Source organism: Monodon monoceros, unplaced genomic scaffold, assembly GCF_005190385.1.
Source record: "Monodon monoceros isolate NGI ecotype Baffin Bay Population unplaced genomic scaffold, NGI_Narwhal_1 Super_Scaffold_12, whole genome shotgun sequence".
In the NCBI taxonomy this organism is placed as follows: domain Eukaryota; kingdom Metazoa; phylum Chordata; class Mammalia; order Artiodactyla; family Monodontidae; genus Monodon; species Monodon monoceros.
Genome location: NW_021703768.1, coordinates 69,913,125 through 69,930,276, shown reverse-complemented (window position 1 = coordinate 69,930,276; position 17,152 = coordinate 69,913,125). Strand labels below are relative to the sequence as shown.

The window sequence follows — 17,152 nt, the reverse complement described above, 5'->3', positions numbered from 1 at the left end:
CAATATTTACAAAGTGGGAAGGTAAAGGGATCTAAGTGGAAGAATAGTTTCCCCACTTCACTCGAATTGATAAAATGCTTATACCCATAGACTGTGGTAAATTACACGTTATTTTAGTATCTACAAAGTGATATATTGAAAAAACACTATAAATACTTCAAGATGAAATCCTAACAAATGTTTGAGTAACCCATAGGAAAGCAAGAAAAGAGAAAAAGAGAAATGAGAAAGAGAACAAACAGAAAACAAAAAGTAAAATGGCAGACTTAAGCCCTAAAATATCAATAATTACTGTAAACATATTTAATACACCAAGTAAAGACAGATTAACAGCATGAACTAAAAAAAAAATAAAGACCCAACTATAAGTTCTCTATAATTAGATCACTTAAAGTAAGACACATTGAAAGTAAAATGATGGAAAAATGTACAGGCAAACAAAAGCAGGAGTTGCTATATTATTATTAGATAGACTTTAGATCAAAGACAATTGCTAGAGACAAAAGAGGGACATTAGATAATGATAAAAGGATCTATCCACCAGAAATACATAACAATCCTAAATGTGCACACCCAAACAACAGGGCCCCAAAGTACATGAAGCAAAAACTGATAGAGCTGAAAGAAAAAATAGATAAATTCAAAATTATAGTGGGAACTTTAAGACTCCTATCTCAGAAACTCACAGAAATACTAAACAGAAAATGAGGAAAGATTTAAAAGTTCTGAACAAAACAGAAGAATCTAATTGACATATATAGAACATTCCACCAAAGAACAGCCAAATACACATTTTTTTCAAGCATCCATGGAACATTCACCAAGATAGACCATATCCAAGTCCCGGACTATAAAACAAACTTCAACAAATTTAAAAGTACTGAAATCATAAGGGTATGTTCTCTGACCATAATGGACTCTAACGAGAAATCAATAACAGAAAGACAATTGGTAAATCTTAAAACACTTGGAAATGAAACAACACACTTCTAAATAATTCATGAGTCAAAATGTAAGTCTCAATGTAAAGTTAAAAAAAGAAACACAGAACTGAGTGAAAATGAAAAGACAACATATCAAAAGATGCAGAATATGGCTAAAGATGGGTTAAGAGGGAAAAGTATAGCATTAAATGCTTACTCTAGGAAACAGGGAAAGTCTCAAATCAATCATCTTAAATTCCTTCCTCAAGAAGCTAGGAAAACAGGAACAAAATAAACCCAAAGCAATCAGAAAAAAAGAACAATAAAAATAAGAGCAAAAATCAATGAAATTGAAAACAAGGCCATAAGGAAAAAAAATCAATAAACAAAAAGCTAACCCTTTGAAAAAATTAATAGAAATGATAACGCTTTAACAAGACTGACAAAACAAAAAAGAGTTAAGACACAAATTCAAGTATCAAGAATAAAAGAGAATATCACTATTCTACAGCCATCAAAAGGGTAACTAGGTAATAATGCAAACAAGTTTATGCTGCTATGTTAGACAAATTAGAAGAAATGAACCCACTTACTACCAAAATCCAACCAAAATAATATAAATAAGATGTATAACCCTATAACCATTTAAAATGAATTCATAATTTAAAATCTCCAAAAAAAATAAATCCCATGCTGAGATGTTTTCACTAGAGAATTCTACCAAATATTAATACCAATACTTCACAAACTCTTCCAAAGAACAGAAGAGTAGGGAACATTTCCTACCCCATACTATGAGGCCAGTATTATTCAAATACTGAAACAAGACAAAGATATCACAAGAAAACTACAGACCAATATCTCTCATGAACTTAGACACAAACATTCTCAACACAACAAAAACCTGAGTTTCAGCAATTCTTGAAAAACATTATACACCATAACCTACTGAGATTTATTCCAGCTATGCAAGGCTGGTTCAACATTAAAAAAATCAGTAAGCTACCATCTCAACATGTTACGGAAAAAATCATATGATCATATAAATTGACCCAGAAAAAAGAATTTGAAAATATCCAGCACCCATTCATGGTAAAAACTCACAGTAAACTAGGAAGAGAGGTGATCAACTTCAACTTGATAAAGAGTATCTATCCACTCTCCCCCCAAAACAGCTACTGTTAACATCATATTTAATGGCAAAACACATTTAAATGTTTTCCACCTAAGACAAGGAACAAAGCAAGGATGTCTGCTCTCACCACTCTCATTCAATATAGTACTAGAAATTCTAGCCACTGCAATATGACAAAAAAAAAAAAGTCATACAGATCAGAAAGAAAGAAAAAAACAGCCCCTATTTGCAGTTGACATGATTGTCTATGTAGAAAATCCCAAGGAATCTGTAAAAAGTCTCTTAAAACTAAAAGATAAGTTTAACAAGGTCACAGGATATAAGACCAACATACAAAAATCAATCAGCATTTCTATATACTAACAAGAAACATGTGGAAACTTAAAAACATAATAACATTTACAAAACCGCTCCAAATAAAACAAAACCAAAAAAAAAGTACAAATTAAACAATAGGCATACAGGATTGATATACTAAAAATTACAAAATGCTGATTAAAGCAATCAAAGAACTAAATAAATGGAAACATACCATGTCAATATAGTGAAGATGTCAGTTCTCCCAAAACTGATCTATAGGTTTAATGCAATTCCTATGAAAATTTCAACAAAGTTTTTGTAGACATGGACAAGCTTGTTCTAAAATTTATACATAAAGACATGTCTTAGAATAGCTAAAAACATATTGAAAAGAGAATCACTCTACCCAATATTAAGGCTTACTACGTAGCTACGGTTATCAAGAGTGTGATATCAGCAAATGGAGACATACAGACCAACAGAATACAATAAAGAACGCAGAAGTAAACTCACACATATATGCCCAATTAATTTTTTATCAAAGTGCAAAAGCAATTCAATGGAAGAAAGATATTTGCCTTTCCAACAAATGGTGTTAGAGTAATCATATATTCCTGGGCAAAAATATGAACCTCAATCTAAACCATACCTTTTATAAAAAAGAAATCAAAATGGATCGTGGACTTAACTGTAAAACATAAAAATACAAAACTTTTGGAAACAATCATAGGAGAAAATCTTTGTGATCCAGGCTAGGCAAAGAGTTCTTAGACTTGCTCTAAAAGCACAACCTACAGAAGAAAATATTAATAACTTAAGCTTCATAAAAATTAAAAACTTTTGCTCTGTGAAAGACCCTGTTAAAAGGAGAAAAAGACAAGCTACAGAATAGAAGAAAATATTTGCAAACCACATTATCAGACAGAGGACTAATATTTAGAATACATAAAGAACTCTTAAAACTCAATAATAAACAAACAATCCTACTGGAAAATGGGCAAAAGAGATGAACAGACATTTCACCCAAGAGGATATACAGATAGCAAATTAGCACATAAAAAGTTTCAATATCATCAATCATTAGGAAAAATGCATATCAAAACCACAATGAGATATCACTAGGCATCTAGTGATCACTAGGCAATGAGAATTGCTAAAATAAAAAATGGTTAGTAGTGAGGACATAGGGAATCAGGATCACTCATGAATTGTTAGTGAGAATGTAAAAGGATACAGCTATTCCAGAAAATAGATCGGCAGTTTCTTATAAAACTCAATATGCAATTACTACACGATCCAGCAGTTGCGCTCTTGGACATTTATCTGACAGAAATGAAAACTTATGTTCACACAAAAACATAAACACAAATGTTCATAGCAGCTTTTTTTCATAATAGCTAAAACTGGAAATTACCCAAATGTTCTCTGATGAGTGAATAATTAAACAAACTGTAGTATATCCATACCATGGAATACTACTCAGCAACGAAAAGGTACAAAGTATTGATACAAGCAACAACTTGAATAAATCTTGAGGGAATTGTGTTCAGTGACAAATGCTATTCCAAAAGGTTACATGCTGTATGAACTATTTATAATAGCCAGGACATGGAAGCAACCTAAGTCTCCATCGACAGATGAATGGATAAAGAAGATGTGGCACATATATACAATGGAATATTACTCAGCCATAAAAAGAAACGAAATTGAATTATTTGTAGTGAGGTAGATGGACGTAGAGACTGTCATACAGAGTGAAGTCAGTCAGAAAAAGAAAAACAAATACTGTATGCTAACACATATATATATGGAATCTAAAAAAAAATGGTTCTGAAGCACCTAGGGGCAAGACAGGAATAAAGACGCAGACGTAGAGAATGGATTTGACACGGGGAGGGGGAAGGGTAAGCTGGGATGAAGTGAGAAAGTGGCATGGACATATATACACTACCAAATGTAAAATAGATAGCCAGTGGGAAGCAGCTGCATAGCACAAGGAGATCAGCTCAGTGCTTTGTGACCACCTAGAGGGGTGGATAGGGAGGATGGGAGGGAGACGCAACAGGGAGGGGATATGGGGATATATGTATACGTATAGCTGATTCACTTTGTTATACAGCAGCAACTAACACAGCAATGTAAAGCAATTATACTCCAGTAAAGACGTTGACCAAAAAAAAAGGTTACAAGCTATATGAGTCCATTTATATAGTCTTTTGGAAATGACAAAATGAAGAACAGATTAGTGGTTGCCAGGGGTTAAAGATGGAGAAAGGTGGGTTTAGTTATAAAAGGACAACACAAGGGATCCTGGGAGTAATGAAATTGTTCTGTATCTTTACTGTGGTGATGATTATACAAATCTACCCATGTGATAAAACTGCATAGATTTAAATAAACACCACACACACACACACACACACACACACACACACACACACACACACATAGTGTATGTAGAACTGGTGAAATCTGAATAAATGAACTATATCAATGAAATTGACTCCTAGTTGTGATATCACGAGCTATTGCCATATATCTGGAAAAATAGGTGAAGGAAACATCTCTGTATTATTTCTTACAACTAAATATGAATCTACAATTATCTCAAAATAAGAAGTTTAATTGGAAAATCTGAGAGATAAGTCAATATTTAGGTAGATAGACATGGATGGAAGAGAGGTATGGTTCTACTATTATACAAGTATCTTAACTGTGAACCCAGTGTAGTGGGCTATACCTACAAAGAAGACTTAAACGAATTGAGAGGGATATCTCTAGGTCTTTCCCTTAGCTAGAGACAGATACATAAAAGAGAAGAATTTTAAAAGTAACACTGAATGTTACAACAATGAACACAGAGTGAATACAGAAAATCTCCTGGAGTAATGTCTCACCCATAGGTTTTCTACAGCTACCACCCACAGTCGTGTGTAGGATCTTTTCACACTATAATAATCAGACATGCATTTAAATGCTTTCCAACTTTCAACACAAGTATAGCCAAAAGAGGAGACGTTAAGTCACGAACTCATGAAGAATGAAGCTAAAGTATAAGGAAAGGTTTTCTTTCCTACAGTGAAAAATAGGAAATAAAAGCATGAAGACCCTGTTTCTCAAGTAGTAAATGAGCATTTAATCTGCTCCAAATCCTCCAAAGCCATTTTTAAAGATGCAGGTTTATGCAGTGTATCAGTCAGCTCAGGATATCATAACAAAATTCCATATACTAGATGGCTTAAACAACAGAAATGTATTTTCTCACAGTTCTGGAGGCTGAGTCCAAGATTAACGTGCCAACAGAGTTGGTTTCTAAGTGAAGCATCTCTCCTTGGCTTATATATAGATAGCCACCTTCTCACCGTGAACTCATATGGCCTTTTCTCTGTTCACATGTGCTCCCATTTGTCTCCTCCTCTTCATATGAGAACACCAGTCCTATAGAATTATGGATCCACCTTTATGACTTCATTTAACCTTAATTACCACCTTAAAGGTCCTAACTCCATACACCGTCACACTGGGGGTTAGGGCTTCAATCTATGAATTTTGGAGGGATATAATTCAGTCCAACACCCCATGACTAGCCAGTCCTGGAGTATATTAAGTTTTGTATGGGTGCACGTATATATGTGTGTATTATATGCACTGGAATGGAACAAGTAAAGTATTTGCATGAGAATTCCAGTTCTACCAGTTTTCTCAACAAAAAAAAAAAGTGGATAATATCTATTCTCACTGTATAGTTATGAGAATTAAATGAGATAACCTATGTAAACTGCCTAGAATATAGTAAATGATTACTCAGTAATGGGCCTCTGCCTTTCCACTTCCTCCCCCCGCAAAAATTAATTAAATATTACTCAAATCGAAACATATCTAAAAAATCATGGGAACTGGATTCTGTCCCAGATCCACCTAGCTCTTTGACCTTAAGCAAGTCACTCTACCAGAGTCTGCTTCTGCAATGGTCAATGAAAGAGTTTCCTCGTTTACTAAAATACTATGTATCTATGCATATCACTCTCCTGATTACACAGTAGTCTTCTCTTATCCTCAGGGGATACATTCCAAGACTCCCAGGCATGCCTGAAACCTCAAATTAGTACCGAATCCCATACATACTCTATTTTTCCCATATATACATACCTATTTATAAATTAGGCACAGTAAGAGATTAACAACAACAACATTTATTATATGTTCTATAATAAAATAGAACAATTATAACGATATACTGTAATAAACATTACATGAATGTAGTCTCTCTCAAAATATCTTTCTGTAAAATGTAACGCCTTTTCCATCTCAACTAAGCACTATCACACACTGTGGTCATAACTTTTGCAGTTTGAGGTGCAACAGCAAAACTACCATGAATTTCTTTTTCCTTCACAATTTCACAGATAGAAGATTCGTTCTTACTGTAGATCTTAGTAATCTCCGCATATGATTTTTTTCATCCCCTATTAAGTAGGAAACTTTCACCTTTTCACTTAAAGTAAGCACTTTACAGCTTCTCTGGAATATCCGAATTGCCAACATCACTACTCTTGCGCTTTGGGGCCATTATTAAGTAAAATAAGGCTTACTTGAACACAAGCACTGTGATAGTGCAACAGTCAATCTGACGACCACAGTGATGGCAGGATACGTTGGACAAAGGTATGGTTCATGCCTGGGCGGGATGGAGCAGGATTTCATCACACTACTCTGAAAGGTGTACAGTTCTTAAAACTCATGAATTGCTTATTTCTGGAATTTTCCGCTTAATATTTTTTGGTTTTTTTTGTGGTGCGCGGGCCTCTCACTGTTGTGGCGCGCGGGCCTCTCACTGTTGTGGCCTCTCCCATTGCGGAGCACAGGCTCCGGACGCGCAAGCTCAGAGGCCGTGGCTCACGGGCCTAGCCACTCCGCGGCATGTGGGATCTTCCCGGACCGGGGCACGAACCCGTGTCCCCTGCATCGGCAGGCGGACTCTCAACCACTGCGCCACCAGGGAAGCCCCGCTTAATATTTTTGAGCCATGGTCAACCGAGAGCAACTGAAATCGTGGAAAGTGAAGCCGTGGATAAGGGGGAACTACTGTAACATCAAATACTGATGCTACAAAAGCTAATTAAACTTGCTATAAAGCTTTAGTAAAAGAGAATTACAGTATAAAATTTCAAAAATCACTTTCATACACTCTCATTCTTTCAACTCTTCCAAAACTATCCTCTGATTTGAAAAATTAGTACAATGTGTCCGTAGATTAATTTTATCATCTTATTTCTATATCATTAATGCCTTATTGTCCAGCTACACTGTACTTTCTTTTATATTTCTTTCTGTCCCCCGCAATGTTCATTGTTTTACTCACAAAATCATGTAATCACTGGAACACCTAAAAGCATACTCCAAATCCCATTGAGATGTGATTAGACATATGGAGAAGTTATCCATACATTTTACCTGATAACAACTATTTTTTATTTAGCCCACAACTGAAATGTACTGCAGGTGATTTCAAGATAACACACCTACCATACATACATTGGCATATTCAAACAATGAGCCATAACCAACATCCATATTCAGTATCTTTGGTTTAAAATTAAGATAATGGTGGTCAGAAGCAAAATATATTGTGGGGATATTTGGACCACTCGATGAAAGACAATTTATTACCATGTAGACCCTAAGGGACAAACTTCAAAGTACTTGCCCTTTCTCCCACGCTCTCCCTAACCACTAGTATTCTAATATTATCTAATATTTACTTGTAAATGAATAATACATGCAGTAGGCAGTTACTCTGATGTCCCCAAGAAATGTCACCTTCTAATATTGGTGCCCTTTTATAGCCCACTCCCACACTAAATCTAGACTGACTCACGTGATTAGCATTTGCCATTGGAACGTTAGCAAACATGAAGAACAGAGAGGCTTAATACGTGTTGGCAGGTGAGGCCTGTCCTCTGGGAATGCTCCCTCATGGAACCCATCTGCCATGCTGTGGAGAAGTTCAAGCTAATGAAATGGAGAAGTTGGGGTGGGGGGAGACATGGACACAGATACACACATACACACACAGATGCCCAGCTATCCACCAGCTGTTCCAGCCATCCCAGCTGAGGTACCAGACTTATGAGTTAAAAAGATACCTTGGACATTATAGCCAACAGGTGACACATGGAGCAGTCCCCAACAAGCCCTGCCCAAATTTTAGAATCAAGAGCAAATAAATGTTTCAGCAACTAAGTTTTGGAGTGAAGCAATAGGCAACTACAACAACACATGTAAACCAATTAGAACAGTTCCTGTTAGGTAGTAAGCAACCAAGAAATGTCATCAGTCATACCTGACAATAATCGCTCTAAGTTCCATCACCTGCCCCCACCGAGGTACTGTTTGGAGTATTTGAGCTGCTCTTAAAGGCATTCTCTCATTTCCCTAATGGCTAGTAAAGAGATAGGGAGCAAAGCAACCAAAAGCCCTCTTATTTTCCCCTTCTTCTTCCTAATTTACCCCTGTCAGGTTTTTTTGTTGCTGTTGTTTTGGCTTTTGGGTCTTTTTTTTGGCTCTGTCAATAATGTTTGCCTGGTTTCCCTAGAGTGGCTAATCAATGATCCAGACCAATTCAAGCCTTTGGTAGTGCTGTGTATTCTCAGTTAACTGTAGGCACCCCCTTCAACCTACCCCAGACCACAGGTAAATAATTAAGAGTTCAATAGGAGCTTCCCTAGTGGCGCAGTGATTGAGAGTCCGCCTGCCAATGCACAGGACACGGGTTCATGCCCCGGTCCGGGAAAATCCCACATGCCGCGGAGCAGCTGGGCCCGTGAGCCATGGCTGCTGAGCCTGCACGTGCAGAGCCTGTGCTCCGCAACGGGAGAGGCCACAACAGTGAGAGGCCCACGTACCGCAAAAAAAAAAAAAAAAAAAGAGTTCAGTAGGACAGACTCCTCACTAAAGGTCAAAAGTTTATACTCATTAATTTGTAATTCTTTTCTACCTGACAGAATCTTTAGGCAAAGGGCATAGGAACCAATTACCTCTTGTTCAGAATAAATTAAGCAGCATTGAAAACATACCTGCTACTTTTCCTCTAAGACTTTACTGATTCTAATTATATAAATATCTTATTCTTTTAACCCCCATGACCCTTTGCTCATACTTCACTCATGATATTTATCTTAAGCTAGCCTGAATGACAGTAATTGGTAACTTAACTTTCTACTAGAGAGACATTAAGAAAAGGGGTATCTTACTCATTGTTGTATCCCTTAAATTAAGCTCCTACTACATTGCTCTACTACTCATATAGCAAAAATATCTGGTCCTGGTCAGAAACCACTTTGTCCATAACTAATCTCTTCAATTCTCACCCCCATTTTTATTAAGAAATAATGACTCAGCCAGAGTTACAATGCAATCAGTGACAAAGTTAATGAATGCTACATGTCTTAGTACTAACATTTAACAATTATTTGACTTAAGAATGATTTTATTTTTGTAGAAACAGTAAGATGATTCTTAAGGAAAAGAAAGGTATTATTTACATTCCTTATTTCTTTTTTCTTCAACTTTCAGGCTTGAGAAAGCCTGCGTTTTAGGTCCAAGGTAAGATCTAGTTAAGCCAGATGCCAGGCAAATAACATCAAAGGCAAAGCAGGCCTGGTAGTAACCACAGTTAACTGTAGAGCTCAGAATTCACCTAATTGGGGCAATCACTACTCAGCTCTAGAAATCTATTCTCAAGCAGGAACAGCAACCAGGTAGAGCCAACTCCTCTGATTTCTCAAGTGATGCTAGAAATCGAGACTTCTTAAACATGAAGTTTTCCTATTTTTAAATGGTGGCAAGTAATCACTAAATGCTCCAAATACACTACGAGCAAGCAATATATATCTGTCAGTTGGATTCAGCCCAAGAGCCTCCCGCTACTGCAGGCTCATAGTTAAAAATCTCTGTACATAATTGATGGTAGACTAAGGGAACTTCTCCTTTCCTATCACCCCTCACCCCTGGGGAAAAGAGAAAGAAATAACAAGGACCACGAAAAGCAGCTACATAACAATACAGGGAGTACCTGTATTGAAAAAAAACTTTTTCAGCAGTTTTAGATACAGAACCTTTTATAGCATAAAAATATATGGGGAGAATGTTTTTTCTTTTTAAAATTTTTTCCTCAAAATTTGCACCAAAAAAAAAGAATATTCAAATACATGTAATAGTTATAATTATACAAACTTTTCTGGCCTTAACCCAACTAATGAAAATGCTCAGTAATAAACATGAGACTAATGATTCACCATGCACACAGAAAAGCAAGGTACAAAATACTAATAGTGTTATTATATTTGCACTGGTCTATCTACATATTGTCACTTGACTCTTGTGACCAACAGCACTGAACCAGCTGGACACATGGTTGAACTCCATGATCAGGGAACCCTGGTCTATCTAACAAGCCCACTGTGGACGCGATCCTATGACCTGAACCTCCTTAATATCATGCTATCAATAACTAGTGACTGGTAATCATATATTAGTCCAAAAGCATTTCTTCAATACTTTTATGAAAGATTTGACATTATTTAACAAAGTCGTTAAGGCTTTTCCTTTTATTTAAAAATAGGAATTTATAGAAAACACTTGAATTCCATCTCTAAACCTGCTTAGCCTGCTAGAAGCCTTTATGAATTTAAATAAAATTTTTGATATAATCAATCATAGTAGACAGACCTTCGGAGTTCAAAACATTCTCTCAAATAGTTATTAGTAAGGGAGTTCCTATAGCAATAGAATTAGTAGGCAATTTAATGACAGTAAAATACTATATTATTATTTGGGGAGACTACTAATTTATTGAACACTTACTATGTGCCAGGGACTGTGCTGAATATGTTCAGGGGGTTCTCATTAACCTTAAAAACGACCACATGGGGCTTCCCTGGTGGCGCAGTGGTTGAGAGTCCGCCTGCCAATGCAGGGGACACGGGTTCGTGCCCCGGTCCGGGAAGATCCCACATGCCGCGGAGCGGCTAGGCCCATGAGGCATAGCCGCTGAGCCTGTGCTCTGCAACGGGAGAGGCCACAACAGTGAGAGGCCCGTGTACCGCCCAAAAAAAAAAAAAAAAAAAAAAAAACACACGACCATATGAGGGAGACACCATTATTGTCCCCATTTTACAGATGGGGAAACTGACCTTTCCAAGATCACACAGCTAGTTAGTAGCAGAGTCAGGATTCCAACCCAAATCTTGTCTAACTTCAGAATTTGCACGCTTAACCACTACACTGTATTGCCTCCAGTGACTTTGGGTTGATATCTAAGATAAAGAAAAGAGGGAAATTTGTACTTCTCAGTGGCAAATTTAAAAAACATACTAGAAATGGAGGATACCTTTTAGAACAGGTACAATTCTCATATACACAGTCACACAAATAATATTTTTATTCCCAAATACAAACAATGATGAAAATCTCAAATGGACTTCTCAGAAACATAATTTTTCTTATATACTCACTCATGTTTATTATTAAAAATTTAATGGGAACACTATGTGTTTTCTGCTCAATTCTGCTGTGAAGCTAAAATTGCTCTACAAAATAAATTCTACCTTTAAAAATATTTAAAACTGCAATATACTAAATATGCCTAATTCAATTTAGTTAGTAACTGGCATAAGCCTATATTCTTTCATAATGAAAAGTTGCACTTTATCGTAACCACAGGAACCTTAATACTTAAGTGATTTTTTCAAGAAGGCTTGAAGGTGTGTAAACAGTGCAGTATATTTTAAATTTTTAATACTCTCAGAACACCTTCAGAAAAGTCTGCAATACACAGATGTGAAATGATAAGCTGGTATGAAATCAGACCAAAAAATTGAACTCACAATGAATAATATAAAAGGAATACAACACCCCTATACCATGGCTGACCTAAGTAAGACTAACTTTACTTTTCCATCAAAAGATGTAGCCTTAAGTCAAAAATGTCCTAATTCGTTAAGTCGTTTTTCATTCTTCCAAAGAAGATTATCAAAAAAACAAACGAAAACAAAACCCACGAAAAAACAAAAAAACCTGCAATTGTCTAGAGTGATTGTCAACACAGAAACCAAATCTTTCTTCTTCTGATACTCCCAAGGTTGTCAACATTCTAAAGGAAAATTAAGACAGATATGAGGGATCTATAAAGCAAGTTTTACCTACTATTACCTCTTCCCATCAACATTTTCCTCTCATCAAGGTCCAGCTTTATAAATACATACCTAAGTTCACTTATGAAGAGAACAAGGGGGAGGTACTATATATAGAAAAGTCATTTGTCATATATATTCCGCAGTAGACTGGCAAAATTAATTTTCAAATAGAATACTGTATTTGCCACCAACAAAGTGTTGAAGGGAAGCACACTATTAATTTTGTTTTGCTCCAATATTGTGTTTAGAAAGCTTCAACTTATAGAAGAATTACACTAATATTAATAAATGGGAATTCTACGGCACAAGTTACAAATATTGTTGGAGTATGAGCCCTTAACCACACCTGTAATTAACAGAACTCCTTTCCTTTCTCGCTGACCCACGTTTTCAAAAGTGATCCAAAGACTTCTCTGCATCGCAATGATTTCAACAGGCAGAAGCTGGGATTTGCAGTGCAACAAAAACAAAGCATTCTGACCAATGCATGTTTCGAATGATATTAACACAATACTCATTTAAATGCTTGTATTCCAAGCTTCTCACTAGTCATCTAGCTTCAACAGGGAACACAACCAGGTTAATATAGACTACGACTGCCTTGGTAGCTGCAAGCTCAGCTGAATCCCAGGACGCCACCTCAATTTGGAAGGGGCAGAACCATATCCGGTTCTCACTGGATACACATTTTCCCATGCTTCCCATCTTTAAAACTTTAGATCTTCCCAGAGGAGCAATAGATATACCAAGCCGCCAGGGAGTGTGCCTGTAGGGAAGATGAGTGATCAAATTAAATCCCTATGCACAGAACCATAAGCTTCAAAACTTTTCACGAGTAACAGCTGAAAGAACGAGGCATGTTTTCCCACTTCTTTCCAGGAGTCAGCTTCCCCCAAAACACCGGTCTTGACTTACTGGTTAGTTGGCGGAGCGGTCAGCGGGATGGCCACCTCTTCCTCCTCGTATTCTGGTCCATCCAGAGAGTCACCTTCGTCCGCTGTTCCCAGGCCCGCGCCCAAAGGGGGCAGCTGAGGAGGCGGCGGCAAAGGAGGGAATCCGCCGCCTGCCCCGAAGGTCTCAGCAGGCAACGAAGTGGTCCCCTTGGTGAAAGCCATCTCCCCGCCAGGTCCGGCGGCGGCAGCACCAGCCACGCCAGCAGCAGCACCTCCCCCTGACAGTCCGGCTCCCCCCAGTGCCCCCGCCACAGACCCGGGTCCCAGGAACCCTGACCCCAAAGCGACTCCGCCACCCAGAGTCCCGGCCACTCCAGCCTCCGCCAGCCCAGGAAAGGGGGCGGCTGCCACAGACAGGGCGGCGGGTATCTTCACCCGACACACTGCCGGATAGGCACTGGAGCCCGCGGCCCCGCCGCCTCCGGCTGCCCCGGCGGTGACCGGGCCGCCCTCCTCACTGCCGGCCTCGGCCGCCATCATGTTGAAGCCCGCTCTACTCTGCCCTACCCTGCCCGCCCGGGAGCCCCGGGGGCCACCAGGCCCGGGCTCCGAGCCGCCCCACCCAGGCGCGTCCCCTCTTCAGCTCCCCAGGCGGAGGAAACAACAACAAAAGGAGAGAGCCCGCCGCCGCGCCCCCTCTTCGGGCCACAGCCCAGGCTCGGGAGCTACCCGGGTTACGGGAAGAGAAGTGGGCAAAAAACCCAACGCCTGCACAAACGCCGCCCAAATCTTCACCTTACACACCCACACTCACGCACACACACATGCACAGAAGCGAAAAACTTCCTGGCTGCACTCAAGAGGAAGGGAAGCACAGGGGAAGCGGCTGGGGCGGCTGCTGCTCCTTCAGCCACCGCCACGGCCGCCGCCGCCACCGCTTCTTCACCACCCCAGTTCCGGCCACCCCCACCGCAGCCACCGCCGGTGCCGCTGCTGGGGCTGGGGCCACTGCAGCCGCTTCATCCTCCACGGGGCTGAGACGCGAGGGGTGGGGAGAAAAGAGGAAGGGGGGCGGGGGTAGTGGGAAAACGGACTGAACTGCTCGCAACCTGGAGCGCTCAGTGAAATCGACGACAGAGAAAGGAAGGCGGGGCACGGGAGGAGGAGCAGAGGGAAGGAAGGGCGGGGAAGGAGGAGGGAGAGGGCAGCTTCTGCGCAGGCGCCTTCCCGGCGCGGGGTTGGGGGGCTGGGCCTGGAGAAGGAAAAGGAAGAGTCGGGAGGGAAGGAAGCGGCGGGGACGCGCGGTGCGCGGCCGCGCTCGCTGTCCCGCTCTGGGTGGAGCGCGTGGCGGCGCGGCCGCATCTCTCGCGCGCCGGCCTCCCTGGGCTTTGTTTGAAGGGCCGGTGAGGCGGAGGAGGGGAGGAGTGGGTCCAGAGCGCGCGGCCGATCAGCGCGGTGAAAACAGGAGAGACGGGAGAGACAAGGAGGGGTTGAAGAGGGAGGACCTGGGAGAGGGAAAGGAAGATGCCGCGAAGCCAATTCCTTGCTTCCTGACCGGTAGAACAAACACCCGTGGCCGGCGGCGCAGAAACCAGACATTCAAGGCCCTCGGAGGTGGGGTGTTGGAGGGGGCGGCCCGCTTGGAAGGTCGAGACCGTACTGTTACTGTTTACGTTTTCTTTTCACAGTATAAATTACTATATGACTCTTACAAGCTAAAAAATAAAATGAAATTTTAAAAACTGGGTTCTGAAACTCAAAGGAAGCGAGATGGATAATGGGGGGGGCCATATGGGGAGGGCTAAGAATTTTAGTAGAAATAGTGGTTGTTTGAAGTCAGATTTCTACCACCGTACACGTTTTTTCTTCTCCCACTCTCCCCCTCTATTCCCTTTCTCTTTTTCTTTCTCTTTCACACACACTACCTTGCCATTGCAAGTCTGTCGGGTAACTAATAAGGTGTGGAGAGGAGAGGTGCCCCAGACATCACTAATCAACGCCCTTTTGTCCTCGTTTGTGTGCAAAACACGGCAGGGCATACTCCACGATGTACATGTGAATGCACAGAGCACTTTCAACTGGCAGATGTCAAGGTCCCAAAGTGTCAGTTACAGTTATGTATGGTTTCAAAAATTATCAATAAACTGAAATTTCACTCTTAATATATAGCCGAAGAGAATGGTTTTTGTTTTGTCTTTTCTACTGGAATATGTATAAACATGGGTGGAGGAATCGTTCCCATTTTTTGAAATTCCAGTATCTGATTTGCCCTTTTGGATTCATATATTATTCTTATATTTTGCATTCTCCCAGGAGGAATCCCACATTAAATGCCATTAAATATTGATCTTTGAGATCAGTATTTTCTCTGCTAAGGATAGTCAAACCAACAAGAAGCACATTAAGGATGGGAAGGGTCTGAAATAGAGGCCAAGGGAAAAAGGAAAAGACCAGTAAACGAGTTGGCAAGGTGCACACAAGACATTTTCCTTTAGAAATGTCTATTTCCATAACCCTGTTTGCCAAATCAGTGACAATGTGATTACCAGTAATCCTAAGGACTCCTTCATTCTGCTCACCTCTTATGCAGTGTACTACCTGGGAGAGTGAAGATGGACTGACTAATCGCAAGAGTGGTCTCAGACCAGCAATATCCTAGGAACTTGTTAGAAATGCAAATTCTTGGACCCCTCCAACCCTAGACCCTCTGAATCAGAAAATGCAGTAATCTGTGTTTTAACGCGCCCTCCAAGATTTGCACATTTAAGTTTAAGAACCACTATATTATAGTACGCTAAACAAGAAAATGGTATGCAACACCATCATCAGCCTTTGAAAGTAGGACATTGGACTGGTAGGTAATCACCAGCTCTGGGTTATCACTGATATTTTCTAAGTGCTCACACACCATAGGTATTCTTCCTGAGATTCCAGGTAAGATTCACTACTCTAATTTGCGGAATTATGTCCTTCCCCTTTTTTGAAAATTCTTTAGCATCTAAAGGCCAATATTTAATGTAGTCCAACATCAATTACATACTGATTTATATTGTTTTCTAGTTACTACAAAGGTATACTGCAGATACAACCTGTAGTCTATCCTACTGCCTAGCCCAATGCTATGCATCCTTGCCAACTGCTTTGAACAGGTCTCCATTCTTTTAACAAATCCTGGATTAGATCAGCTCACATCTTTAGACATCAATTGCTCAACCAGTGGGATCTACTATGTCTATTTGTGTATCAACCTAATACCAATATCTTACATTATATTCAGTCTTAGAGTAGTGTTGTCCTTTTCATCTAAAGAGATTACCAAATATTTTTGATGAGATATTTTCAAATGTTTTTATATACTCCATTTATTGGATGGATCTAGGCCTTGATCTTTACTATTCTTTGTGTATTTCCTTAATCTCAAATCAGTCTTCTATCTTCACTGACTTTCAATTTTTTCCAAAAGGGCTAAATGTTTTACCTCCTTTATTTCTGTCTATTGCCTTTTTTCTTTCTCTATTCACCTTGACCTGCCCATCTCTCATTTACAGTCTCTATAGTCTCATGTTTTTGTTTTTGTTTTTCTGCTAATTTCTCTCTCAGCTTCTTCTGTGTTTCCCTTTCCTTTTCTTCCAAGCCCCTGAATTTCCTGACATAGATACACTCCTTGAAGTTTCATGAGTCAAAAACTGAAGAAAATTTTAAAAG

General features: G+C 39.6%; 1 protein-coding gene across 2 annotated transcripts in view; it reads right to left on the bottom strand.

Annotated features, from left to right (window-relative positions):
• RASA1 (RAS p21 protein activator 1) overlaps positions 1-14,505 on the bottom strand; it is a 109,086-nt gene extending 94,581 nt beyond the window's left edge. The window contains exon 1 of one of the 2 annotated variants that reach the window (XM_029218939.1): positions 13,470-14,505. In XM_029218939.1, the coding sequence (XP_029074772.1) occupies positions 13,470-13,987 (518 nt within the window). In that variant the 5' untranslated portion in view covers positions 13,988-14,505. The remainder of the gene's footprint in view (positions 1-13,469) is intronic. The other variant, XM_029218940.1, reaches the window with a different exon arrangement.
• Between the last annotated feature and the right edge of the window lie 2,647 nt (positions 14,506-17,152).